The sequence below is a fragment of the Trachypithecus francoisi genome, unplaced genomic scaffold, assembly GCF_009764315.1.
Source record: "Trachypithecus francoisi isolate TF-2019V2 unplaced genomic scaffold, Tfra_2.0 Contig00663, whole genome shotgun sequence".
Taxonomy (NCBI): domain Eukaryota; kingdom Metazoa; phylum Chordata; class Mammalia; order Primates; family Cercopithecidae; genus Trachypithecus; species Trachypithecus francoisi.
Window position 1 is genome coordinate 24,974 of NW_022680806.1, and position 27,374 is coordinate 52,347.

Here is a 27,374-nt window from a genome sequence, read left to right on the forward strand (position 1 = left end):
GCTAACACGGTGAAACCCTGTCTCTACTAAAAATACAAAAAATTAGCCGGGCGAGGTGGCGGGCGCCTGTGGTCCCAGCTACTCGGGAGGCTGAGGCAGGAGAATGGCGTGAACCCGGGAGGCGGAGCTTGCAGTGAGCTGAGATCCGGCCACTGCACTCCAGCCTGGGCGACAGAGCGACACTCCGTCTCAAAAAAAAAAAAGGAAATAAATAAATAAATAAATAAAAAATAAAATAAAATGAGAGAATTAAACCCAAAGCAAGCAGAGGGATAAAAAACAAAACCATCTGCTGTGGTCTGAATGTTTGTGTTCCCAAAAGTTTATCTGCTGAAATCTAATCACAAGGGCGGATTTTTTGAGGTAGTCAAATCATGAGAGCCAAGCCCTCATGAATGGGATTAGTGTTCTTACACAACACACCCCAGAGAGCTCCTCCACCCCTTCTGTCATGTGAGGATACAGAGAAAAAGAACACGTCTATGATCCAGGAAGTTTCCTTACCACACAGCAAATTTGACAGCACTTTGACCTTGGACTCTGCACACTCCAGAACTGTTAAGAAATCATTTTCTACTGTTTATAAGCAACCCAGTCTATGGTACTCCGTTATACTATTGGTTTCAGGAAAAAAAGGAAGATCAGCAACACCAAACACTTTGGGAGATTGATAAATGTGAGAAATGTCTATTTACCCTGGCTGATCAGGAAGAAGAGAAGTTACAAATTACTAATTTCAGAAATGAGTAATGTCACATGATTACAGACTGTACGGATACAAAAAAAGAAAACAAGGTGACATAATTTTTATGTGTAAACATGACAAAATAGATAACATTAACAAATTACTTAAAAGGGAAAATTACTAAATCTCAACCAAGAAGCAATAAATAACCCGAATTGCCCTAAATATAAAAAAAAAACTTCATAGCTGAGGACCATCCTACCAAAAGAAATTCAAACTCAGTTAGCTATGGCAGTGAACTCCACTAAACATTTTCATAAGAAATAATACAATTCAATACTAACGCTCCAAAAAAAAAAAAAAAAACAAAAAAGAGTACACCCCAACTTACTCTTCAAAGTTAGCATTATCCTGAGCCAAAACCAGACAATGATATTACCAATTAAAAAAAAAACTCCCTCATGAGCATGAATGTAAAAACTGAATCAATTTGTGAAACAACCAAGACATCCTCCAGTAGGTGAAAGAATAAACTGTGGTTAAACAGCCAAACAATGGAATATTACTCCATGCTAAAAAGATATGACAAATCAAACCATGAAAACACATGAAGGAACCATACATGCATATTACCAAGTCAAACAAGTCAACCTAAAAACGCTACTTTTTTTGTTTTGTTTTGAGACAGAGTCTTGCTCTGTCTCCCAGGCTGGAGTGCAATGACATAAGCTTGGCTCACTGCAACCTCTGCCTCCCAGCTTCAAGCGATTCTCCTGCTTCAGCCTCCTGAGTAGCTGGGATTACAGGCACCTGCCACCACACCCGGCTAATTTTTATATTTTTAGTAGAGACAGGGTTTCGCCATGTTGGCCAGGCTGGTCTTGAACTCCTGACCTCAGGTGATCCACCCATCTTGGCATCGCAAAAGTGCTGGGATTACAGGCGTGAGCCACCGTGCCCGGCCTTAAAATGTTACTTTCTGTATGATTCCAACTATATGACTTTCTGGAAAATGTAAAACTATGGGTACAGTAAAAAGATCAGTGGCTGCCAGAGGATGAGGGACACCAGGAAAGGATACACAGGCAGAGTACTGAGGATTTTTAGGGAAGTGAAAATGTATATGACCCGCATACATGTCAGTGTACCTTAAGATCAAACCCATATGATGTATAGCACCAGTGTACAATGCACACTACGGGCTGCAGGTGATTCTGATGTGCCAATGTAGGCTCATCCATTATAGCAACTGTACCACTATGGAAGGGTTACTGATAAGGAGGGAGGCTACATATGTGTGCAGGTAGAGGTATTTGAAAAGTCTCTGTACCTTCCTCTCAATTTCGCTGTGAACATAAAACTGGTCTAATAAATAAACTCTTTATAATAAACCAATAAACACTTTATCATAACTTCTTTAGAAAATTGAATCCAACAGTATAATAAAAGGACAATACATCATAAACAAATGGGTTTTTTTCCCAGGACTGCAGGGTCACCTTAACATTCAAACATCGTTTTTATCTGCCAGAGTAACAATGGAAAACAGTAGATCCATAGAATCATCTCAATAGATAGAGGCATTTGATACAATTCAACACTCATTCCTGATTTTGTAAAAATGAAAAAGTCTCAGCAAAGTAAGAATCCAGGGACCTTCCTCAGCAAGATAAAGAGCATCTATGATGAACCTTCAGCTAACATGTATCATGGTGAAAAACTGAGTATGTTCCCCAGAAGATGAACAACAACACAGGAATGTCTGCTTTCACTGCTTTTATGCAGCATTGTTCTGAAGACTCTAGCTAGCGTAGTCAGGCAAGAAAAAGAAATAAAAGTCATCCCAGTTGAAAAAATAAATAAAACTATCTTTATACACAACCATGACCACACAATAGGTTTGAGTAAACTCTAACCTGTGGGCCCGCTTCTTGTCTTTGTCAATGAGCACAGCTGTGTTCATTAATGTACAGGTTGTCTATGGCTGCTCTCATACTACAATGGCAGAGTCTATCAGCTACAAGAGAAACCCCTTTTGCCACAAGTCTTTAATAAGAGGGTACTTTGAGAAAGAAAAGGTTTGATAATCTTTGGTCTATGTAGAAAATCTGATCAAATCTACCAAGAATTAATAAGTGAGTATTATTAGTACCAGGACTAATAAGTGAGTTCAGTAAGATTGAAGTATACAAAACCAACATACAAAAATCAACTGTATTTCTATACACTCATGATGCACAATCAGATTAAATTTTTAAGCATATCATTTACAACTACATCAAAAACTGAAACAGATAAATGTGATAAACTATAGAAAGACTTACACACTAAAAACTACACAATATTACTGAGAAAATTAAATATGACATATAAATGCAGACATCCATTTTTTTAAAGAGTAGGAAGATTCATTATTGTTAAGATGTCCACTCTCCATAAATTAATCTATAAATACAACACAATTCTAACCTAATGTCCAACAAGCCAGCACTTGTTGGACATTTTTAAATGACAAGGTGATTCTAAATTTTTTTTAAATTGACAAGCTGATTCTAAAGTTCATGCGGAAATGTAAAACTAGCATAGGCAAAACACAACGAAGAAGAGAAAAATCAACTTCAACAATTATTATACATCAACAGTAACCAAAACAGTTGGCCACTAGTATAGGATGAATATCCCTTATTAAAAATGCTTGGGACTAAAAGTGTTTCAGGTTTTGGATTTTGGAATATTTGCATATACATGATGCAATATCTTGGCGATAGGACCCATGTCTAAACACAAAATACTTATTCACAAAGACAGATGGTAATTAAAAAAATACTTTCAATAATTTTGTGCATGAAACAAAGTTTGTGTATATGAGGTGAACATGTTTAGTCATTAGGATCATGCATATTAACCACACCCATAAAAATGGCTACAAATAAATACTGCAATACTTAGTGTGACAACACAGTAACCACAACTGTCCTGTTGTGCTGATGAGATGGAAATGGTACACTTTTTTTTTTTTTTAAACAATTTGGCAGCTTTTTCTAAAAAGGGAACATAAAGCTGCATAGGACACTTTTGTGGGTTATGGATAACTACCTTGATTATGGTGACAGTTTCACATGTGTATGTATCTGTCAAACCTTATCCAACTGCACATTTTACATATGTGCACTTTAACATGTATCAGTTATACCTCCCTGAAGCTACTGATTGTAGGAGCAAACACCTGGGCACTGGCTGTGACACAGAAACAAGGGTGTGAAATGAAGTAGTATAAAGCTAGAGCATTGTCATCTTTACCTTATAGCAATGATAAGTGGCAGCTGGGTGTTAAGCAAACAGGTAACATGATCAGATGTGAATTTTAAAAATGTATATAATTATGATTGCAGAATAGACCATGGTTTTGGAAGGTGGGGTAGTAGGGAAAAGAGTTAAATAAGGTTATCACAGTATTCCAGGTATGAGAAAATGATAACCTGACCCTGTGTGAAGCATAGAAGAGAAGCAGAGTCAACAAATAGATTTAAGAGTGTCATTCACACTGAGAAAGGTACAGTGGAATGATCACAGCTCTTTGGCTAACAGTATACAAGATACAGTAGTTCTCATTCTATGTTCACAAGAAGCATACTTCCAAGATGAGCATCCCTATAACACATCTATGTTACAGTGCTAAGCAATATCTGCATACATTACTATAGGATAGGGAAAGAGCCTTATATGTATGCGTTGGTCCTACCTTTACACTCCATTCCATGCTGTTCAATGTGTAACATAAAATTCTTATCATCAGAGTAAGGCAAGTCATCATCCTCTGAGGTTTTTTTAGATGACCCAGTTACATCATTAAGGTCATCCCTGAAATATATTTGGCTTTTAACCTATAAAATAAATAACACTGTTTCAAAATGCCCTCAACATATTTATAGCATATACTAAATATACACCAGTGGGAATTATCCATCTTTTTATATGAGCAAAAACACAGGTACTTCTTAAAATAACTGACTTTGGTTAAAAGGGTGCTTTTATGAATGGTTAATGCTGCTTTATCAAAGTCAATGTCTTTACAAGAAAAGATTTTCTGTTTTTTTCTTATGATCTTTTATAAGGGATTTTCAACAACATCCTTGACAATTTACTTTTACAATACCTTGCTCTTTTCATTAGAGGTTTTCCTTGCAAGCCTAAAAAAAAAAAACCAAAAAATTCCAATCAGGCAATTAGTAAATACGTAAAATACAAAGAATATCTAAAACTTTTTTATATAAAACCTCTGTATTTGTAATTTCTCTCTCTTATTCATAATGTTTACAGGTAATGTTTTTACAGGTGATGCAAAATACATTTTTTTACAAGGGGAAAAACTAGGCCGGGGGAGGTGGCTCAAGCCTGTAATCCCAGCACTTTGGGAGGCCGAGACGGGCGGATCACGAGGTCAGGCGATCGAGACCATCCTGGCTAACACGGTGAAACCCCGTCTCTACTAAAAAAATACAAAAAACTAGCCTGGCGAGGTGGCGAGCGCCTGTAGTCCCAGCTACTCCAGAGGCTGAGGCAGGAGAATGGCGTAAACCCGGGAGGCGGAGCTTGCAGTGAGCTGAGATCCGGCCACTGCACTCCAGCCCGGGCTAGAGCGAGACTCCGTCTCAAAAAAAAAAAAAAAAAAAAAAAAGGGGAAAAACTATAAATGGAAAGGGTGGTGCTACAGGACAAATGAAATATACTAATGTCAAAATATTAAATTTAAATCAAGCTTTCTGATCATCAAAGACAGAAAAAAAACCACGTTATTTGCAGTATTTGATAGAAAAATATGTATCCTGGGGTTTTCTCTCATCGCCCTTTTCAATACAAACAAAGTTTTACTGGTACTAAGACCTATTTGATAAATATTACTTACGTAACAGAATCCCTTTTTTAATGATAACATTAGCTAGTCGTTTCGGGACACACTGTGCGAGTACTGTGTACTATTCTAAACACTGTGCGTATATTTCCGTCACTTAAATCCTCCCAGCAACTCTGTCAAGTAGGTAACATGCTAGATACTTGATAAAGAAAGAAACTAGGCACAGAAAGGCCACATAACTTGCCCAAACACATAAAACTGTTCAATAGCAGACTAAGCATTCAAACCCAAGAACTCTGGCTCCAAAATATGTGTTTCACAATACATTATGAAAGTAATATTTATTTTCAAGTAATATGATAGCAGATGAATTCATATTATTTTTCCATTTCTGAATATAAGTAACAATTTCTGAATCTTGCAATATTTTTAAAGTAAGATTTTAACCTTGGCTTTTCTTTTAAGTTCAGTGGTACAACTGCAGGCTTGTTATGTATGTAAACTTGTGTCACGGGGGTTTGTTGCAGATTATTTCATCACACACGTATTAAGCCTAGTACTCATTAGTTATTCTTCCTGATCCTTTACCTCCACTCATCCTCCGCTCTCCACCTTCCAAAAGGTGCCAGTGTGTGTTGCTCCTCTCAATGTGTCTGTGTGTTCTTACCATTTGGCTCCCATTTTTGAGAAAGAACATGTGGTATTTGGTTTTCTTTTACTGTGTTAAATTGCTAAGGATAATGGCCTCCAGCTCCATCCATGTTCCCGCAAATGACATGATCTCATTTTTTTATGGCTACCTAATATTTCCTGGTGTATATGTACCACATTTTCTATATACAGTCTATCAGTAATAGGCATTTACTTTGATTCCAGGTCTTTGCTATTGTGAATAGTACTGCAATGAATATATGCATGCATGTGTCTTTATAACAGAATAATTTATATCCTTTGGGTATATACCCAGTAATGAGACTGCTAGGTTGCATGGTACTTCTGTCTTTGAGGAAATGCCACACTGTTTTCCACAATGGCTGAACTAATAATGTACACTCCCACCAACAATGTATACGCATTCCTTTTTCTGTGCAACCTTACCAGCATCTGTTATTTTTGTACCTTATTTTTTTTGAGACAGAGTCTCAGTCTGTCGCCCAGGCTGGAATGCAGTGGCGTGATCTCAGCTCACTGCAACCTCTGCCTCCCAGGTGCAAGCAATTCTCCTGCCTTAGCCTCCTGAGTAGCAGGGATTATAGGCGAGTGCCACCATACCAGGTTAATTTTTGTATTTTTAGTAGAGACGATGTTTCACCAATATTGGTCAGGCTGGTCGCAAACTCCTGACCTCCTGATTCATCTGCCTCGGCCTCCCAAAGTGGTGGGATTATAGGCATGAGTCACCATGCCTGGCCTGGACTTTTTAATAATAGCTATTCTTACTGGTGTTAGATGGCATGTTATTGTGGTTTTGATTTGCATTTCTCTAACGATCAGTGAAGTTGAGCTTTTTTTCCATGTTTGTTGATCTAGTGTATGTCTTCTTTTGAAAAGTATCTGTTCTTGGCCTGGAGCAGTGGCTGACATCTGTAATCACAGCACTTTGAGAGGCCAAGGTGGGCAGATTACTTGGCCTCAAACAGAAGTTTGAGACCAGCTTGGTGAACATGGCAAAAACCCATCTCTGCTAAAAATACAAAAATTAGCAGAGTGTGGTAGGGCATGCCTGTAGTCCCAGTTACTCGGCAGGCTGAGGCATGAGAATCACTTGAACCCGGGATGAGGAAGTTGCAGTGAGCCAAGATCACAGCACCGCACTCCAGCCTGGGAGACAGAGCAAGACTAAAATAAAAAGAAAAAAAGAAAAGTATCTGTTCATGTCCTTTGCCCACTTTTTATGGAGTTTTCTTTTGTATTTACGTTTCTTACAGATGTTAGATATCAGACGTTTGCCAGATACATAGTCTGCAAAAACGTCTTCCCTTGTGGAGGTTGTCTGTTCAGTCTGATGACAGTTTCTTTTGCTGTGCACAAGCTCCTTAGTTCAATTTGATTCCATTTGTCAATTTTTGCTTTTGTTGCAATTGCTTTGGCACCTTCATGATGAAATCTTTGCCGGTGCCTATGTCCAGAATGGTATTGCCTAGATTGTCTTCCTGGGTTTTTATAGTTTTCAGTTTTACAGTTAAATCTTTAATCCATCTTGAGGTAATTTTTGTTTATGGCATAAGGAAACGGTGAACTTTCAATCCTCTGCATATGGCTAGCCAGTTATCCCAGCACCATTTATTGAATACGGTCCTGTCCTTGTTGCTTTTTGTCAGGTTTGTTGAAGATCAGAGATTTGCAGCTGTGTGGTCTTATTTCTGGGTTCTCTTTTGTTCCACTGGTCCATGTGTCTGTTTTGAACCAGTGCCATGTTGTTTGGTTTCTGTAACTCTGTAGTATAGTTTGAAGTCAGGTAGTGTGATTCCTCCAGCTTTGTTCTTTTTGCTGAGGACTGCCTTGGCTATTCACGCCTTTTTCTGGTTCCCTATGAATTTTAAAATAGTTTCCTGTATTTCTGTAAAGAATATCAGTGGTGGTTAATAGGAACAGCATTGAGTCTATCAAATGCTTTGGGCAGTATGATTTTTTTTTCTTTTTTTTTTGAGATGGAGTCTTGCTGTTGTCGGCCTAGGCTGAAGTGCAATGGCATGATCTCTGCTCACTGCAATCTCCGCCTCCTGGGTTCCAGCAATTCTCCTGCCTCAGCCTCCCGAGTAACTGAGATTACAGGCGACTGCCACCATGCCTGGCTAATTTTTGTATTTTTAGTAGAGACAGGGTTTCACCATGTTGGCCAGGCTGGTCTCAAACTCTATCTTTGAACAGTGTTTTGTAGCTCTCCTTGTAGAGATCTTTCCCCTCTCTACGTAGCTGTATTCCTAGGTTTTTATGTTGTTGTTTTGGTGGCAACTGTGAGTAAGAGTTTGCTCTTGGTTTGGCTCTTCACTTGACTATTGTTGGTCTATGGGAATGGTAGTAATTTTTGCACATTGATTTTGTATTCTGAAACTTTCCTCAAGTTGTATCAGCTTAAGAAGATTTTGGGCTCACACTATGTGGTTTTCTAGGTATAGGATCATGTCATCTTCAAACTAAGATAGTTTGACTTCCTGTCTTCCTATTTGGATGCCCGTTATTTCTTTCTCTTGATGGATTACCCTGGCCAGAACTTACAATACTGTTGGAAAGAAGTGGTGAGAGAGGGCATCCTTGTCTAGTGCCACTTTTCAAGGGGACCGCTTGCAGCTTTTGCTCATTCAGTATGACGTTTGCTGTGGGTTTGTCATATATGGCTCTTACTATTTTGAGGTATGTTCCTTCAATAACTAGTTGAGAGTTTTTAACATAAATGTATGTTGAATTTCATCAAAAGACATTTCTGAATCTATTGAGATGTGATTATCTCAATAATAAACAGAGTAATCTGTTTATTTGATTAATCACTTATTGATTTTTTTTTTTTTTTTTTTTGAGACTGAGTCTCACTCTATCACCAAGGCTGGAGTGCAGTAGTGCAATCTTGGCTCACTGCAACCTCTGCCTCCCGGGTTCAAACGATTCTCCTGCCTCAGTCTCCTGAGTAGCTGAGACTACAGGTGCATGCCAGCACACCCAGGTAATTGTTTGTATTTTTAGTAGAGACGGGGTTTCAGCGTGTTAGTCAGGATGGTCTCGATCTCCTGACCTCATGGTCCGCCCACCTCAGCCTCCCAGAGTGGTGGGATTACAGGCGTGAGCCACTGTGCCTGGCCTGTTCATCTGCACATGTTGTAACAACCTTGCATCACAGGGAGGAAGCTAAATGCTCACATCACAAAGAAAGATCTCAAGGTAACAACCTAATGTCACAACTAAAACAACTAGAAAGGCAGGAGGAAAATCTAGGTGAGGGAGTGACATTCTGAAAGCCAAGTGAACAAGTGATATGGAGGAGAAAGTTCTCCATGGGGTCAAATAATGCTGATAGGTTAAATAAAATGAGATCTAAGAAATTATGTCTAGATGTATCACAGTGAAAAAATGAAAAGCTTGAGAATAACAAGTTTGGAGGAGCGGTGAGAGTGAAAATTATGACAGTGAGTTCAAGAGTGAATGGAAGGGAAAGTTGAGTCCATGAGTACAGATGGTTCAATCTCAAGGATATCATACCTAAGTGGCATTATCATGTATGACCTAATATTCTTCTTGTTCAACTGTATTTCCCAATCCTTTTACAATGATTAGTTACATAGTATGTTTTAACACTTTAAGCATTTTAAAAATTATATACATATGGCATTTTTATAAGCCAGACCATGGTATAAATGAATAAAGCCATAAAATTATAGAACTAGAAATCCCCTTGAGCATTTCTAGATTATATAAAAGTGATTACTATTTGCTCATGCTTATAAAGACCACAGAAAGACTAATGATTTCAAGGACAGTATTTTTACTTGAGAAAACTCACCCAACTCTGGGACATTTTAAACTCATCAAATACACAAAGCAATTAGTCATACTAAAATACTCAATTCTGTAAAAGGAATAAAAAGTGACAATGCAAAAATATTTTGTAAACTTAATTTTTGTAAATTATACAATATGAAGTCTACTGAAAATATGGTGTGGTTCATACTTTTCAAAGGAAGAATAATGATATGCATTGAGAGTGCCTCTAAACAGGACATACACTGCATTGGCAGCTCCTTGGTTTTAAGCACACAGGTCAGCAAATTATATAAACAGTGTGTGCCAAATAATAAATAGTGTGTGCCAAATTCAGCCTACTACCTGTTTGTGTGTGTTTTTTTTTTTTTTTTGTAACATTGAAACCTATTCTTTTATTGAATGACAAGGAAACCTATTCATTTATTGAATGACAGTAATTCACTTATCAAGTGACAGAGTGACACCTATTCATTTATTGTCTATGAAAGATGTTGGACTACAACAACACAGAGCCTCTGGTCCATGAAGCCTAAAAGTTACATAAAAAGTTGGCCAACTCCTGGCTTGGTAGATCAAAGGTCCTTTGATATACTTCGATAACTTTTAGCAATATTGTAAATCTTTATATAAATTATGGTTCCCCATGTGCAATCCCTTGGCAATATTCAGATTATTATAAAGGTCCAATATTTGAGCACTTTTGCATTGAGAAAAACAACAATTTTATAACTAACGATTCTGTTGGTAACAAAGTAAAGTGCCAACATAGCATGTAGCTAGCTTCCTTTTCTAACTCAGTCAACACTGTAAGTATTAAGATCATACAATATTGTATTCTGACAAAATTTGCTTAGGAGAATTGGTACTTGCAGAGTGGGGTACTGCTATAAAGATAATCTGAAAATGTGGAAGAGACTGGAAGTGGGTAACTCACAGAGGTTAGAACAGTTTCGAGGGCTCAGAAGACGACAGGAAGATGGGAAAAGCTGGGAATTTCCTAGCAAATTGCTGAATGGTTTTGACCAAAATGCTGATAGTGATATGGACAATGAGGTCCAGACTGACACAGTCTCAGATGAAGATGAGGAAGTCAGTGAGAACTAAAGTAAAGGTCACTCATGCTATACTCTAGCAGAGAATGGTGGCATTTTGCCCCTGCCTAGAGATCTGTAGAACTTTAGACTTGAGAGAGATGATTTAAGTATCTGCAAAAGAGATTTCTAAGCAGAAAAGCATTCCATATGTAAGCTAGCTTATTCTGAAAAGCATTCATGTGGTCACAAAGATGGTTTCGAACTGGAACTTACGTTTAAAGAGGAAGCAAACCATAAATGTTTGGAAACTTTGATGCCTGACTACGTGGTAGAAAAGAAAAACCTGTTTTCTGGGCAGAAATTCAAGCCTCCTGCAGAAACTTTCATAAGTAACAAGGAGCTGAGTGTTAATAGCCAAGACAATGGGGAAAATGTCTCCAGGGCATGTCAAAAATCTTCCCAGAAGTCCCTCCCATCACAGGTGCAGAGGAAAAAATGGTTTCTTGGGTTGGGACCAGGACCCCGCTGCTCTGTACAGACCTGGGACATGGCACCTTGCATCCCAGCTGCTCCAGCTCCAGCCATGGTAAAAAGGGCCAAAGTACAGCTCAGACTGTTGCTTTAGAGAGTGAAAACCCCATGCCTTGGCAGCTTCCATGTGGTGTTGGGCCTACGGGTGCGCAGAACACAAGAGGTGAGGTTTGGGCCTTTGCCTAGATTTCAGAGGATGTATTAATGCCTGGATGTCCAAGCAAAATCTGCTGCAGGGGCAGAGCCCTCAAGAAGAACCTCTGCTAGGGCAGTGCAGAAGGGAAATGTAGAGTTGGAGCCCCCACAAAGAGCTCCCAATGGGGCACTGCCTAGAAGAGCTGTAAGAAGAGGGTGACCATCTTCCAGACCCCAAAAAGGGAGATCCACTGACAGCTCATTCCGTGCACCTGGAAAAGCTGCAGGCACTCAACATCAGACCATGAAAGCATCCACAAGGGCTGTCCCCTGCAGAGCCCCAGCGGCAGAGCTGCTCAGGGCCATGGGAGCCCACAAGGGCTGTCCCCTGCAGAGCCCCAGCGGCAGGGCTGCTCAAGGCCATGGGAGCCCACAAGGGCTGTGCCCTGCAGAGCCCCAGCGGCAGAGCTGCCCAAGGCCATGGGAGCCCACAGTTTGCATCACTGTGCCCTGGATGTGAGACATGGAGTCAAAGGAGGTCATTCAGGAGCTTGTAGATTTAATGACTGCCAAGTAGAGTTTCAGACTTGCATGGGGCCCATGGCACCTTTGTTTTGGCTAATTTCTCCCATTTGAAATGGGAACATGTACCAGTGCAGACCGTGCATGTACCCATTGTACCTTAGAACTAACTAACTAGTTTTTGATTTCACAGGCTCACATCCTTGTCTCGGATGAGACATTGAACTTGGACTTTTGGGTTAATGCTTGACTGAGTTAAGACATTGGGGGCACTGTTGGGAAGGCAGTATTGGTTCTGAAATGTGAAAAAGACATGAGATTTGAAAGGGGCCAGGGGTGGAATAATATGGTTTGGTGCTGTGTCTCCACCAAAATCTCATCTCAAATTGTAATCCCTACCTGTTAGAAGAGAGACCTGGTGGGAGGGCTGTTTCCCCCGTGTTGTTCTTGTGATAGTGAGTTCTCACAAGAGTTGATGGTTTTAAAGTAGGGGACTTCCTTGCTCTCACTCTCTCCCACTGCCTTGTGAAGAAGGTGCTTGCTTCTCCTTTGCCTTCTGCAATGACTGTAAATTTCCTGAGGCTTCCCCAGCCATGAGGAACTGTGAGTCAATTAAACTTCTTTTGTTTATAAATTACCCAGTGTCAGGTAGTGTCTTTATAGCAATATGAAAATAGACTAATACAAGATGTGTTATCAAACCAAATGCTTTAAAGATACTTTACTGGTGAAATAATCACTACACTATAAATGCAACTTCATTTTTATAACAGGGTTGCGTACTACATTATTTTATGGGTATGACTATTTATTTCCTTATTAATAGACTTTTATGCAATCTCAAACATTTTGATATGACAATGCTATAATGAAAGTTCTTACCATATATATGTATGCATGCAATAATTTCATATAAAGAAATAACTATACACACACATATATGTTGGCCTATTGCATGTTATATATGTGATATATATGATATATCACATATATAACATATAATTAATGACCTTAACTGCTTGTGTGTATGTGTAAACTCCTATTTTCCTGTAGAATCTAGTCCCAGAAGTAAAGCTGTCAGGTTAATGAAATGACATATTTAAAATTTTGATGCATGCTACTAAACTATCCTTCAATAAAGATTTACCAATTTCATTTAGCAACAGTGTATAAGAGCATATCTTTCTTCACATTTGTCTAGTTATTTTTTAAATAAAACATCAATATATTGGAAAGACCGTATCTCATTGCTTGTTAATTTCCATTTTATTCCTCATAAAATTACAAAATTTGTTAATCGTATATATTAACCCAAATTAGAATTCATTTTATAGAACAATTAACAATGATCTGCTGTTAAATATTGCTATAGGATTACCTATCAAACTGGTCATGCTCCTTCCTGGGAAATTGATGATTATCAGGTTTTCTGTTCTTTATTTTGTGAATTAATTCATCAACATCATTATCATGGTCACTGTCATCAGCATGGACGTTTCTTGAAACTTCCATTTTCTTATTTCTGCATTTCTTCATTTTTTCTTCAACCTTCAATGAAAGTTTCATACTGAGAATAGCTGTCATTATTTTATCTAATAGAAAGAACTTTTTTGTGTTCATTTAATTACTTGACTCAGTCTGTCATATTGGTCATGACATGATAAAGTACCTTGTGCTCACTTTCATCATTATATATAATTCTACATGTTATAATTTTTATTGAAATTCATATAAAGTCTGATTTATTTCTGTTGGAGTGAATAAAATTTTCAAAACTTTCAAAATGGGCCCATTCCAAATTTGTGCTTTTATTCCCATTGCTGTCTAATATACATTCCCCCCTCCCCCCGGTGCCCTTGTGACGAGCAGAAATAGAGAAATAAAAAGAAAGCCATGAAATCTGTCCTCTTCTATCTTTACCTCCTGGAGTTTATACTAAACGGCCAGATTTAGAGGATGTGACATTGTGGGGCTTCATCAAGAACAGAAAGGAAGCTTTCCCCTTTCTACGGTTAAGCTTTCTTTTCCCACTGTCTTTTATTTTACTTTTTTTCATTTGGATCCTAGGATATCAAAAATGTGAAAGTGCTTGCTGAAATACAAGAACCAAAATTTGAAACCACACAAGAAACAAAGTCAAACTGCTAAGATGCTACTTTAGGGTTCTGGAAAATGAGATGCTTTCCAAATTTCACATTCAGTAACCACGACATTTTATAGCTGGAGGATATAGAGTGTAAGAAATTATCTACTTTAGCCCCATTATCAAAAAAGATTAAATGATTCATCTAGCCGGGTGCGGTGGCTCAAGCCTGTAATCCCAGCACTTTGGGAGGCCGAGACGGGCGGATCACGAGGTCAGGAGTTCGAGACCATCCTGGCTAACACGGTGAAACCCCATCTCTACTAAAAAATACAAAAAACTAGCCGGGCGAGGTGGCGGGCGCCTGTAGTCCCAGCTACTCAGGAGGCTGAGGCAGGAGAATGGCGTAAACCCGGGAGGCGGAGCTTGCAGTGAGCTGAGATCCGGCCACTGCACTCCAGCCCAGGCGACAGAGTGAGACTCCGTCTCAAAAAAAAAAAAAAAAAAAGATTCATCTAAAGCCCCTGGCATTTCCAAGCATTTTATTGCACAAAGCCTGATAATACTGTTTCATAATGCTGAATCAGATAAATTACCTGATAAATTCATCAAATTAATCAGAAGAATTAAAAGTGTAACTCCGGGAAAGTAACTTAATGCCTCAGAAGGGGCTGAGAGGCCTCATCTACTTTTACTTTTAAAGGTGAACATCACCAGATTTTTGTCTATCTTTAAAACTTGATGTACCTAAATCAGGTTTCTACTTTGGAGTCATATACTAAATTTTTGGCTGAGAATCCATGGTACTGACATAATAAAGTTATACATGCTAAAACTTATGCTCTATTAAACAAAATCACATTAAGATCTGCTTTGACAGAAACGTGGAAGTTGTGATTAAAAATAGATGGAGACATCTATATACATTTGTTTTCAAACATATTTAAGGTTGGCATGATGAAATTATAAGCCCTAACATATTGAGTGAAATGGATCAACTTGCACACCTGAAAGCACAACATACAGATTCCTTTGCCTATGAATATTTGTTCCAACTCTCAAGGATAGATACATTTTTAGAGCACTTCTCAGTCATTGCTTCCTTCCCATTGACTTCCCACTTTATTGTTTAAGTGCATTTCATCTTTAAATCAATAGGGAAAAATTAAACCCGAGAGCTTATTAAATGTTTAAAGCAATTTCATATAGGCTAACCCTAGTTTAGAATTGTCTATATCCATGATATATGAATAGATTAGTTTTTTTCCCAGTCCCTATGCCACTTGGAAAATGGACAGACTTGGGCTGATTAAGTAATGAAGATTATAGAATGTTTTCCTGAACTCCTATCATTTAAATTGAGAAATAATCTATTTCTACACACAATTATGTATATAGATAACCCCATTTGGCATAAGAGCTTTTCATAAGTAAAAAAATTAGAATGCACCAAATAATTGGTCAAGAGAAAGAAAAACAAATAGCAGCAAGTGACCCTGTAAATCTTTCTGAAGTTGAACTTTTCTTTCTTCTTTCTAAGAACTGTGGGAAGACAGCGACCATCTTCCAGACCCCAAAAAGGTAGATCCACTGACAGTTCATACTGTGCACCTGGAAAAGCTGCAGGCACTCAACATCAGACCATGAAAGCAGCCACAAGGGCTGGAACTCTAGTTGTAATATACCTGCCTCATTCTTAAGTCTTTGTATATTGTGCTGTAACTATTCTATATGTACTTTTGATGCTCTGTCACTGTGTGGTGGAGAAGAATGCACGTTTTCTAACCCAAGTTCTATTCTTTTATAGTTATTTGTACTGTAATTAGGATATAATGGTTTCTGGAACAAGTTCTGTATTGGTTTTGTATTCTTATTAAGTGTCTGTAACAACAGAAACACTATGCTTTTTTTTTTCTCACATACTTAATTTATCTGGAGCAGGCAAGCCACAAATCTAAAAGGCTTGTTGGATCACTAAACTGAGGCACATTTCTGATGTCCAATTTGCAATTAATGTTATGTTGGTGATTTTTTTCATCATGGACCTACAACACTCTTGGTCTTCTTTTATTTCAATGGTAATTACTTCTGAGTTCCTTGCTTTTGTACTTTTTGTGTCATTATAAAATTCTCCTGGTCAATGTTAAAAGCATGTTCTGTGTCTGGTTTGTTACTATTTTCACAGTATACTTTATTTTCATTTAAATAAAAATTAGAAGATGACTGGCAAGCAAATTCTGGAGACCAAGAGTATAAATGAGATCAAAAGACATTTATGAGGCGGCACTATTTTTAAACAGGAAATATTAGGAATACATATTAGATGAACACTCCAGATACATCTTTTCCTGACAATCAGGTGCATTATTTGTCAAATTTGAGGGTATTTTCTTTAAGTTTGCTATTCCTGTAGTTATCATGGAGTGGCTCTTCCTAAAAACAAGGCAGTAGTTTTGTATTCTTCACAAATTTCACCCAAATTCTGCTTTAACTCAATTTTGATGAGTTTTAAAGTTTTTTTCCACCTCATTTGTCTTGTTTGATCCACATTTTCCTCATACTTTTGCACATAAGGGAGTCCTGCATATACAGATGTATGCCATTACTATACTTGTTCACTTCTGTTTGCTGAGACATTTTTTGCAGATGTGAAAGTGGAAGATTATGAGTTTTGTTTGTCAGATGTCTTTTCTGTCAGGGTATATGCTTTAAGGACAACTTTGTCTTTAAATAATGAAGTATGAAAAAATGAAAATTTAACTGTTAAATTTCTTAATATATGTTTACCTAATCTCAAATCACTTTCTTGTAACCAAAAAGTGAAAAACAGTTTGCATAAGCCTAAAATATAAGAAAAACACAAACCATCAAACTTCACTTTGACAGTGTTTGCAGTAACATTAATTCATTGTGTGACAGATTTACCAAAAATGAAATAAGAGATTATTTTTAGTAATACAAAGTCATCTTCACTTAACAAGATTTTATCTCACTGTGCTGGAAATAGTGATACCCAACAGTGGACATTTGAGTGTTTTTTCAAAGATTACTAACTGGTGAGAAGGCATTCTTTAAATTATTAGGAGTCAAAATCAACACCAATCAAAAGAAAAGCAAATTCGTACATTTTAATTCAAATATATACTGTAAAATAATAGTGTTATATAGCTATATAAACTATAGGCTTAAGTCAAGTTCTAATAAATTTTCAGGCCTACGAATGGCAGTTGATTTAAAATATTTAAAAATATTTGCAGATTTCCTATGTTGAAATAAGTTGGGAACATTATTGCTTGAACCCAAACACCAAAATGCCATTTTGCAAGGTCTGATCTCTTGATAGGTAGTTGGGTTGATTTTATGACCCCATTCTACCCTGAACATAGATATTGAAATTAGTAAGCGATCACAATGGAGTATGCATGTTTAATCTTGGTATTAGTCATAAGTAATATCAAATGCAAATTTTGGACCACTGGCAATGATTACTCCTTTAACAGGAATCCAACTCAGCAGCCATCACTGTTAAATTATTCATAATTTTTTATTGCTTAAAATTATAATTCAATATTTGATATTACCTTCTTTATTATATTAGGTTATAAAAACGGAACAGCAAACAATACTCAGGAACTTTTTGCCTTAGTTCCAAGATTAATATTAGCTGTAAATCACTGTAGATTCTTAGAACACTTTAAGTTTTAGAAACAGTTAAAATGTTTTAAAATTAACTATTAAATTATATTCAATTGATTCTAAAAGGCTAGTCCAAAAGTAATTTCATTTGGATTATGCTACATTACCAAAGAAAACCAGAAATTTGAAATTAAATTTTGACATACCTGTGGTTGGCTACTTTCACATCCTTCAAGGCTCTCTTGCTCTCCCTCTGATGTCATTTCTAAGTCTTGTTCTGCTCACAAATCCATATATTTAGTTAAAATGAACTACTTAGAACAATTAGATAAAAACTTTAGTCTTTATAAAAATGAAAATAACATATATTTTTCTTGTATAAATTGAGAATTTTAATGAAGCTTAATCTTTAGTGATATATCTACTTCTTAAGAATTACTTCTAGTTCTCCAAAACTTCAACAAACTACTTGGTAAGACACCAGATGTCACCAGATTCAAGCCATAGACCAACACCTCAAAGATTCGCTCACAAATTAATCCACCCAATATAAATGAATGAAACTATCAGAAAAACAAAATTTGAAAATCCAGTATTAACAGATAAACTAACACTATATATTGTTCTTTACTTCCTAACATTACCTTTTTAATAACACACTAAACCTGCTTCTCATTATGAATAACTTCCAATATGACTGTTACTGCTTATACGTGTATCCATATACACCCCGTTCATTGTATCTGAAATGTTTTCCTCTACTATTCTGACAAATTTCATTTTCAACAGACAGCTATGTAAACTCTTCTTTGATTCTGGCTCTCTCCCCAGATAAACAGTTTTATATAATACAGGTTTCATAAAACATGCAGTTAAGGTTTCAAAAGCGGGTTTATGTTTTAACTGACTATAACTAAAACAGAAAGTGGGGGTTGGTGGATGACCTTGAGCTATCAAGAATGAGATGATGGTTCTCTGGAGACTGAGCACCCTTCGCGGTGCCCAAGGAGGCTGAGCTCTGTTGCTGCGAACCCCAGTGGTCAAACCTGCTCATATCTCAGCATTACTTCAGAACTGACCTACCGCAGAATGGTGTGGAGTGCAGCACATTTGCTTGTCACCGAGCCACCATCCTGGTTCCCAGGTTGCGTCTCTCCACTGGACTAGTGAGAGGGTCGTCAGTGTTTTGCTCCTGGGCCTGCTTCCAGCTGCTTATTTGAATCCTTGGCTCTGTGACCGACTACTCCTGGCTGCAACCCTCACTCTTCATAGTTACTGGGGCCTTGGACAGGTGGTTAATGACCACGTTCACAGGGATGCCTTGCAGAAAGCTATCAAGGTAGAGCTTTTGGCACTTTCAGCTTTAACGTTTGCTGGGCTTTGCTATTTCAACGATCACGATGTGGGCATCTGCAAAGCTATTGCCGTGCTGTGGAAGCTCTGACCATTCTGACTTCATACTTTGAAGAATTGATGTATGCCTGTTTGTCTCTGCTTTGTCATGCCATTCAACTCAGAATAAGGAAGAAATAACAGGTAAGTCCATTGGTGGACAGCCTTCTTCTCTTAATCACAAGATTATTTTCCAAATTTAATATTTGAGGAAAAGGTTTGAGAAGAATTATGACTAAGAAATTGTGAGACTGAGTTTTGTATTCTGGTGAGTTAATGGGGTTGCCTCCCAGCTTCTCTTAAGAGTCACAGTATAACTAAACATGATATATGAGCTTTTGCCTTTTATCAATCTCTTAAAGAGAATCCAGCTTTATTACTATCAATACATGATCAAACTTCTGCATTTGCCTTGGGAATAATGGACAAAGGGAAATACTGTTAATTCATGAATAAAAACTTTGCAGAAAATTAGACAGTGTTTAGTTTTTGAAAACTTCCCTCTCTATTCAGTAGATACCACCTATTGATGGTTACATATACCAGGGAAATTTTAAAATTAGGAAATGCTGTATCTTACATTATGAATTTCTAAATCTTAGGAAGAAAAGCTTGGAGTACTTCTGAATATAGAGAAGTTCCATTTAAGAGCAAGGTTCCCCGTGTAGACGTATCAAAATATTACAAATTCTAAACTGACACTCAATTCTCAAATGTGTTTTACTTGTTCTGAAACAATCTGTCCATGAATATAAAACTATAAGTAATAAATTGTTATTTTCCCACTATGGGAATCCCTAATGTGAAAATGTATTCTATGAATTGTTTTTAAATAAAATGTTGTATCATTAAAAAAAGAAAAGTGCACATATTTCAAAATTAACCTACTGGCTGGCAAAAAAAAAAAAAGTTTTTTCAGTAAGAATAGCAAATCATGATCCTGAGAGGATAACTGTCAAAGCTTCTGGGGAGAGTGCTGTGGCATATTTTTAATGCAACACACATCATACTTAATTATACCATTATCCTACATGTATTTTTCATGTTCAACCATGTGTCCTATATTTTAATAAGTACTTTTATTTATTAAAATAAATATTTTAATATATTTTAATAAGTACACAGTTGTGATGACAGCATAGTTGAACATAGAGCTACTTCCTCATGAAAGAAAATGTTCTGAAATGACCATCTTAGAGAGACAGTTGTAGAATAACATTGGATAAAAATATCGATTGTTTTCCAACCTCAGGTGGGCTACTGTTATGCCTCCATTACTTGGATCCAGTAGTTGGGCCCTTTCTTAAAAATTCTTAACCCACTCATGGAAGAAGATATATAAAACACACCAACAATTAACATAAAATAAGCTTTTGATGTACAAATATTTATGAAAAAAATTTAATTTCCACAGACTTATTCATTATTAATAACACTCTGTATTTCAAAATCAGTGCAATGTTTATTGAAAGTATTAGTTTTGTTATTCAAGAAACGAATCCTATAATCGTTTTGTTTCTAAAATTAGTTTGACTTGGCATACCATGCTAATCTCTGAAAAACAGGTTTCTGACAAAAATAACTTGCTCAAAAAAAAAGCCAATATTTCTTAGTTCAAATGAAATTTGATTAATTAATATCAACAAAACCTGTATCTTTGATGTGTGATATGGAGTAGAGAAATGAGTCGCTGTGGTTTACGCCAATACTTGCACTCCCTTGCACTCCCTTGCACTGCTTACAGTAATCTTTAGGGGCAGTGATAATCTAATGTCCTGATTAAGTGCAAATATACAGAAGCCATCTCAAGTAAGTTCTCTCAAGTGTCCTCATCATTAACTCCAAAGCGACTAAGATAGTTTCTTTCCTTCCTCCCTCCTTCCCCCTTCACAATCCTTCTGCTCTGGCAAAAGTCTCTCAATCTGTGGCTTTCATTCTTCCCCTTGTATTATATCCCTCATAAATTATCCCCACCACTTCTTTCCTCTCCATTTAACACTAGTATCTTACATATTGAAGACTTCTATTTCTTAATCTTTTTGCTATTTCCCCTGGGAGGAGAAACATGATCAGAAATAAAAGCACAATGGCACTTTCCCTTGGCCTTGTTTTGTCTTGAACTACTATCCAATGACAATCTAATGGCAAACAGGCATATGGAAAGGTTCTCTGTATCACGGATCACCAGAGAAATGCAAATCAATACTACAGTGAGATATCATCTCACTCGTTAAAATGGCTTTTATCCAAATGAGTTACTAATAAATGTTAGTAGAATGTGGAGTAAGGGGGACTCTTTTACACTGTTGCTGAGAATGTAAATTTAGGACAGCCACTGTGAAGAACAGTATAGAGGGCCCTCAGAAGGACTAAGAGCCATCATACCATCTAGCAATTCCGTTGCTAGGTGTATACTCAAAAACAAGGAAACTGGTATATTGAGGAGATAGATGTCTGGCTTCCCGTGTTTATAACAGGACTCTTCACAATAGCCAAGATTTAGAATCAATCTTTGTTCACAAACAGACACATGGATAAGGAAAATGTGGTATATATACACAATGGAGTACTGTTCAGCCATAAAAAGACAATCAGACCCTGTTATTTGCAATGACATGGATGGAACTGGAGAACTTTATGTCAAGTAAAATAATATAGGCACAGAAAGAAAAGCTTCACATGTTGTCATTGTCACTCACGTCTGGGAGTGAAAAATTAGAACAATTATTTTCATATGATTAGTGAGTAGGAGAATTGTTACCAAAGGTTAGGAAGAATGTAACAGTGGTGGAAAATGAGAATGCTTAATGCAAACAAAATATAATTAGATGTAGCCTATAAAATCTAGCATTTGAACATAATAATGTGATTATAGTCAGTGATAATTTGTTGTAGATTTTATAATAACTGAGGAAGTACACTTGGAATGTTCATTAAACAAACAAATGATGAATGTTTGAGTTAATGGATACCCCAATTAACCCTGATGTGATTATTACACATTGTAAGCCTATGTCAAAATGTCTCATTTATCCCATAAATATAAGCACCTATTAAGTACCCATAAGAATTAAACACAAAAATTACACAAAATCAAAGGACATATATAGACACACACACACACACACACACACACACGCACACAGTGTACTAATTAGAACATCGGATTGGCTTAAGATCATCAGTGTAACAAAACTGACATGAGGCAATAAAGTATAGTAGAAAATCTTCCAACAAAGAAAACTCCAGGCTCAGCTAGCTATGCTGATGAATTGTACCAAATATTTTCAGAAGAAACAATACAATTCAACACTAACTGTGAAAAAAGAAACAAAAAGGAGTACATCTCAACTCACTGTATAATGTTAGCATTACCCTGAACCAAAACCAGAAAATATTACCAACAAGAAAATTCCCTCATGAGCATGAATGTAAAAATTCAACCAATTTGTGATGCAACGAAGACATCCTCCAATAGTGGAGTGAATAAATTGTGGTGAAACAGTCAAACAAAGGAATATTACTCCATGTGAAAAAGAAATGACCAATCAAACCATGAAAATACATGAAGGAACCATACATGCATATTACCAAGTCAAACAAGCCAACCTAAAAAGGCTACTACTTTCTGTATGATTCCAACTATACGACTTTCTGGAAAACATAAAATTACGGATACAGTAAAAAGATCAGTGGCTGCCAGAGGGTGAGGGATGGCAGGAAGAGATACACAGGTAGAGTACTGAGGATTTTTAGGGAGGTGAAAATAATGTATATGACACGCATTCATGTCAGTGTACCTTGGGACTAAACCCATACGATGTATAGCACCAGCGTACAATGCACACTACGGGCTGCAGGTGATTCTGATGTGCCAATGTAGGCTCATCCATTATAGCAACTGTACCACTATGGAAGGGTACTGATAAGGAGGGAGGCTACATGTGTGCAGGTAGAAGGTATTCAAAAAGTCTCTGTACCTTTCTCTCCATTTCGCTGTGAAATATAAACTGGTCTAATAAATAAAGTTTTTACAATAAACCAATAAACACTTTATCATAACTACTTTAGAAAGTGGAATCCAATAGTAATAAAAGGACAATACATCATAAACAAATGGGTTTTTTCCCAGGACTGCAGGGTCACCTTAACATTCAAACATCGTTGTTATCTGCCAGAGTAACAACGGAAAACAGTAGATCCATAGAATCATCTCAACAGATAGAGGCATTTGATACAATTCAACACTCATTCCTGATTTTGTAAAAATGAAAAAGTCTCAGCAAAATAAGAATCCAGGGACCTTCCTCAGCAAGATAAAGAGCATCTATGATGAACCTACAGCTAACATGTATCATGGTGAAAAACTGAGTATGTTCCCCAGAAGATGAACAACAACACAGGAATGTCTGCTTTCACTGCTTTTATGCAGCATTGTTCTGAAGACTCTAGCTAGCGCAGTCAGGCAAGAAAAAGAAATAAAAGTCATCCCAGTTGAAAAAATAAATAAAACTATCTTTATACACAACCATGACCACACAATAGGTTTGAGTAAACTCTAACTGTGGACCAGCTTCTTGTCTTCGCAATGAGCACAGCTGTGTTCATTAATGTACAGGTTGTCTATGGCTGCTCTCATACTACAATGGCAGAGTCTATCAGCTACAAGAGAAACCCCTTTTGCCACAAGTCTTTAATAAGAGGGTACTTTGAGAAGAAAAGGTTTTGACAATCTTTGGTCTATGAGAAAATATGATCAAATCTACCCAGAATGTACCAGAACTAATAAGTGAGTTCAGCAAGATTGGACTATATCAAATTCAACATACAAACACCTGTATTTCTGTATACTAGTGATAGAGTAAAATTTTTAAAATATCATTAATGACTATATCAAAAACTGAAATAAACAGCTAATAAAACATAAAGACCTATATACTAAAAACTACAAAATTACTGAGAAATTAAATATAACCTATATAAATGGAGACATACACTTTCTTCAGGAGTAGGAAGATTCATTATAGTTAGGTCCATTCTCCATAATCTGTAAATACAACACAATCCCAACCTAATCAATCCCAAGCCAGCAGACTTTTTTTTAATTGACAAATCGATGTGGAAATGCAAAGGATCTAGTAGAGCCAAAACAGAACCAATAACAAAATCTGAAAAGTGATTTTCAGAATTATTATAAATCAATAGTAATCAAAACAATGTGCCACTGGCACAGGATGAGTATCCCTTTTAAAAATGCTTGGGACCAGAAGTATTGCATTTTGGATTTTGGAATATTTGCATATACATAATGAGATCTCTAGGACATAGGACCCAGGTCTAAACACAAAAACACTTATTTTTCATATACACCTCATACACAAAGCCTGAAGGTAATCTGACTTTATTTTATTATCCTAATTTTTGAGACAGTCTTGCTCTGTCACCCAGGCCAGAGTGCAGTGGTGAGATCATGGCTCATTGCAACCTCTGCCTCCCAAGTTGAAGCAATTTCTTGCCTCAGCCACCTGAGTAGCTGGGAATACAGTGTGCATCACCATGCTCAACTAATTTTTGTATTTTTAGTAGAGATGGGGTTTTGCCATGTTGGCCAGGATGATCTTGAACTCCTGACCAAAAGTGATCCTCCTGCCTCGGCCTCCCAAAGTTCTGGGATTACAGGCATTAGCCATCACGCCTGGCCTCTGAAAGTAATTTTAAATATTTTGTAATTTTTGAATGAAACAAAGTTTGTGCACATGAGCTCAGTTATGGAACTTTCCACTTGTGAGATCAGGCTGACAATGAAAACATTGTGGGTTTACAGCATTTCAGATTTGGGATTTTGAATTAGGGATGCTCAACCTATATAAAGAAAGTCAAATACAGACAGTCCCCAACTTCAGGTGGTTTAACTTATTAATTTTACAATGGGTTTAATGAAGTATTACTTAGCTTTTGACTGAAAGGTGGATTTATCAGGAAGTAACCCTACCATAATTTGAGGAGCATTGAATTAATAGAATTCAATAGAAAGTCCACAAATAGATGACATATAGGCAACCAGTTTATTTCTGACAAAGGCAGGCAGGATGGCAATGCGTAGAGAAAGGATAGCCATTTCCACATATAGTGCTCAAACAACTGGCTGTCAGATCCAAAAAGTTAACTGAATCTATACCTCATTCTTTTTTTTAACTATTTTTTTGAAAGGATACTCATTATTATACTTTAAGTTCTAGGGTACATGACGTTTATATATGTATAACTCCACTATACCTCATTCTATATACAAAAATAAACTCAAAATGAAACATGCATTTAAATGTAAGACCCAGAACTATAAGACCTCTAGAATGATGCACAGAATAAAATTTTTGAGAAAATTACTTGTGCTAGGCAAAGTTTTCTTAGATACGACATAAAATACAAACTCTGTAACTAAACAAGTTCTTCAAAATTTAAAACTCTTCAAAAGACACTATTAATAAAGTCAACCTACAGACTGGAAAAAATGTTCTTGTAAAGTAATAGTATCCAGAACTATTAAAATTCAACAAGCAAGAAAACATCAATCTAATTTTGTAAATGGAAAAAGATGTGAAAACATAGTTCACTAAAGAGGATATACAGATGGCAAATAAAACCATAGAAAGATGTTTAACATGTTTAGTCATTAGGATCATGCACAGTAACCACATCCATGAGAATGGCTACAAATAAATACTGCAGTACTTAGTGTAACAATGCAGCAACTGCAACTGTCCAATTCTGCTGATGACAATACAAAATGGTACACATCTTTTGGAAAACAATTTAGCAGTTTTTCTAAAAAGGGAACATAAGGCAGCAAAGGACACTTTTGTGGGTAATGGATATGATAACTGTGTTAATTATGGTGACAGTTTCACAGGTGTATACACCTGTCAAAACTTACTAAATTATACATCTTACATATGTGCACTTTAACATATATCAACTATATTTCACTAAAGCTAAGGATTGTAGGAGCAAACACCTGGGCACTGGCTGTGACACAGAGAGAAACAAGGGTGTGAAATGAAGTAGTATAAAGCTAGAGCATTGTCATCTTTACCTTATAGCAATGACAAGTTGCAGCTGGGTGTTAAGCAAGCAGGTAACGTGATCAGATGTGAATTTTAAAAATGTATATAATTATGGTTGCAGAATAGACCATGGTTTTGGAAGGTGGGGAAGTAGGGAGAAGAGTTATAAGGTTATCACAGTATTCAAGGTATGAGATAATGACAACCTGACCCTGGGTAAAGGCAGATTTCTGAGATGAACATCCCTGTAACACATCAGTGGTCTATGGTACGGTGCTAAGCAATGTGTGCATACATTACTACAGGATAGGGAAAAAGCCTTATATTTATGCATTGGTCCTACCTTTATGCTCCATTCCATGTTGTTCAATGAATAACATAAAGTTGTTATCATTGGAATAAGGCAAGTCATCATCCTCTGAGGATGTTTCAGGTGACCAAATCATGTCATTGAGGTCATCCTTGGAACACAGATCTCTTTTAACCTATAATAAATAACACTGTTTCAAAATGTCTACCAAACATTTATGGCAAATACTAAATGTACACCAGTGGGAACTATTCATCTTTTTCTATGAGCAAAACCAAAGCACTTCTTAAAATAACTAACTTTGGTTAAAAGGGTACCTTTATGAATGGTTTTGCTGTTGCTTTTTGAAAGCCAATGTCTTTACAACAAAGGATTTTCTGTTTTTAAGTGAACTTTAATAAGGGATTTTCAACAACATCCTTGAAAATTTACTTTTACAATACCTTGTTCTTTTCATTAGAGGTTTTCCTTGCAAGCCTAAAAAAAAAAACAAAACAAAAAATTCCAATCAGGCAAATAGTAAATATGTAAAATACGAAGAATATCTATAACTACTTCTTAAATAAAACCTCTGTATTTGTAATTTCTCTCTCCTGTTCATAAAGTTTACAGGACATTTTTCACAGGTGACATAAAATACAATTATTTTCT

General features: G+C 36.7%; 1 protein-coding gene and 1 pseudogene across 1 annotated transcript in view; one reads left to right on the forward strand and one right to left on the reverse strand.

Moving 5' to 3' along the window:
- Nucleotides 1-4,220: 4,220 nt before the first annotated feature.
- Nucleotides 4,221-27,374, reverse strand: part of LOC117087559 (ankyrin repeat domain-containing protein 62-like) — a 39,586-nt gene continuing 16,432 nt past the window's right edge. The window contains exons 2-7 of the mRNA XM_033217899.1: nucleotides 27,167-27,200; nucleotides 26,757-26,898; nucleotides 18,164-18,234; nucleotides 13,617-13,786; nucleotides 4,842-4,875; nucleotides 4,221-4,569 (exon numbers count right to left, since the gene is read on the reverse strand). Coding sequence (XP_033073790.1) covers nucleotides 4,405-4,569; nucleotides 4,842-4,875; nucleotides 13,617-13,786; nucleotides 18,164-18,234; nucleotides 26,757-26,898; nucleotides 27,167-27,200 — 616 coding nt within the window. The 3' untranslated portion in view covers nucleotides 4,221-4,404. The remainder of the gene's footprint in view (nucleotides 4,570-4,841; nucleotides 4,876-13,616; nucleotides 13,787-18,163; nucleotides 18,235-26,756; nucleotides 26,899-27,166; nucleotides 27,201-27,374) is intronic.
- Nucleotides 18,209-20,223, forward strand: LOC117087563 (annotated as a pseudogene).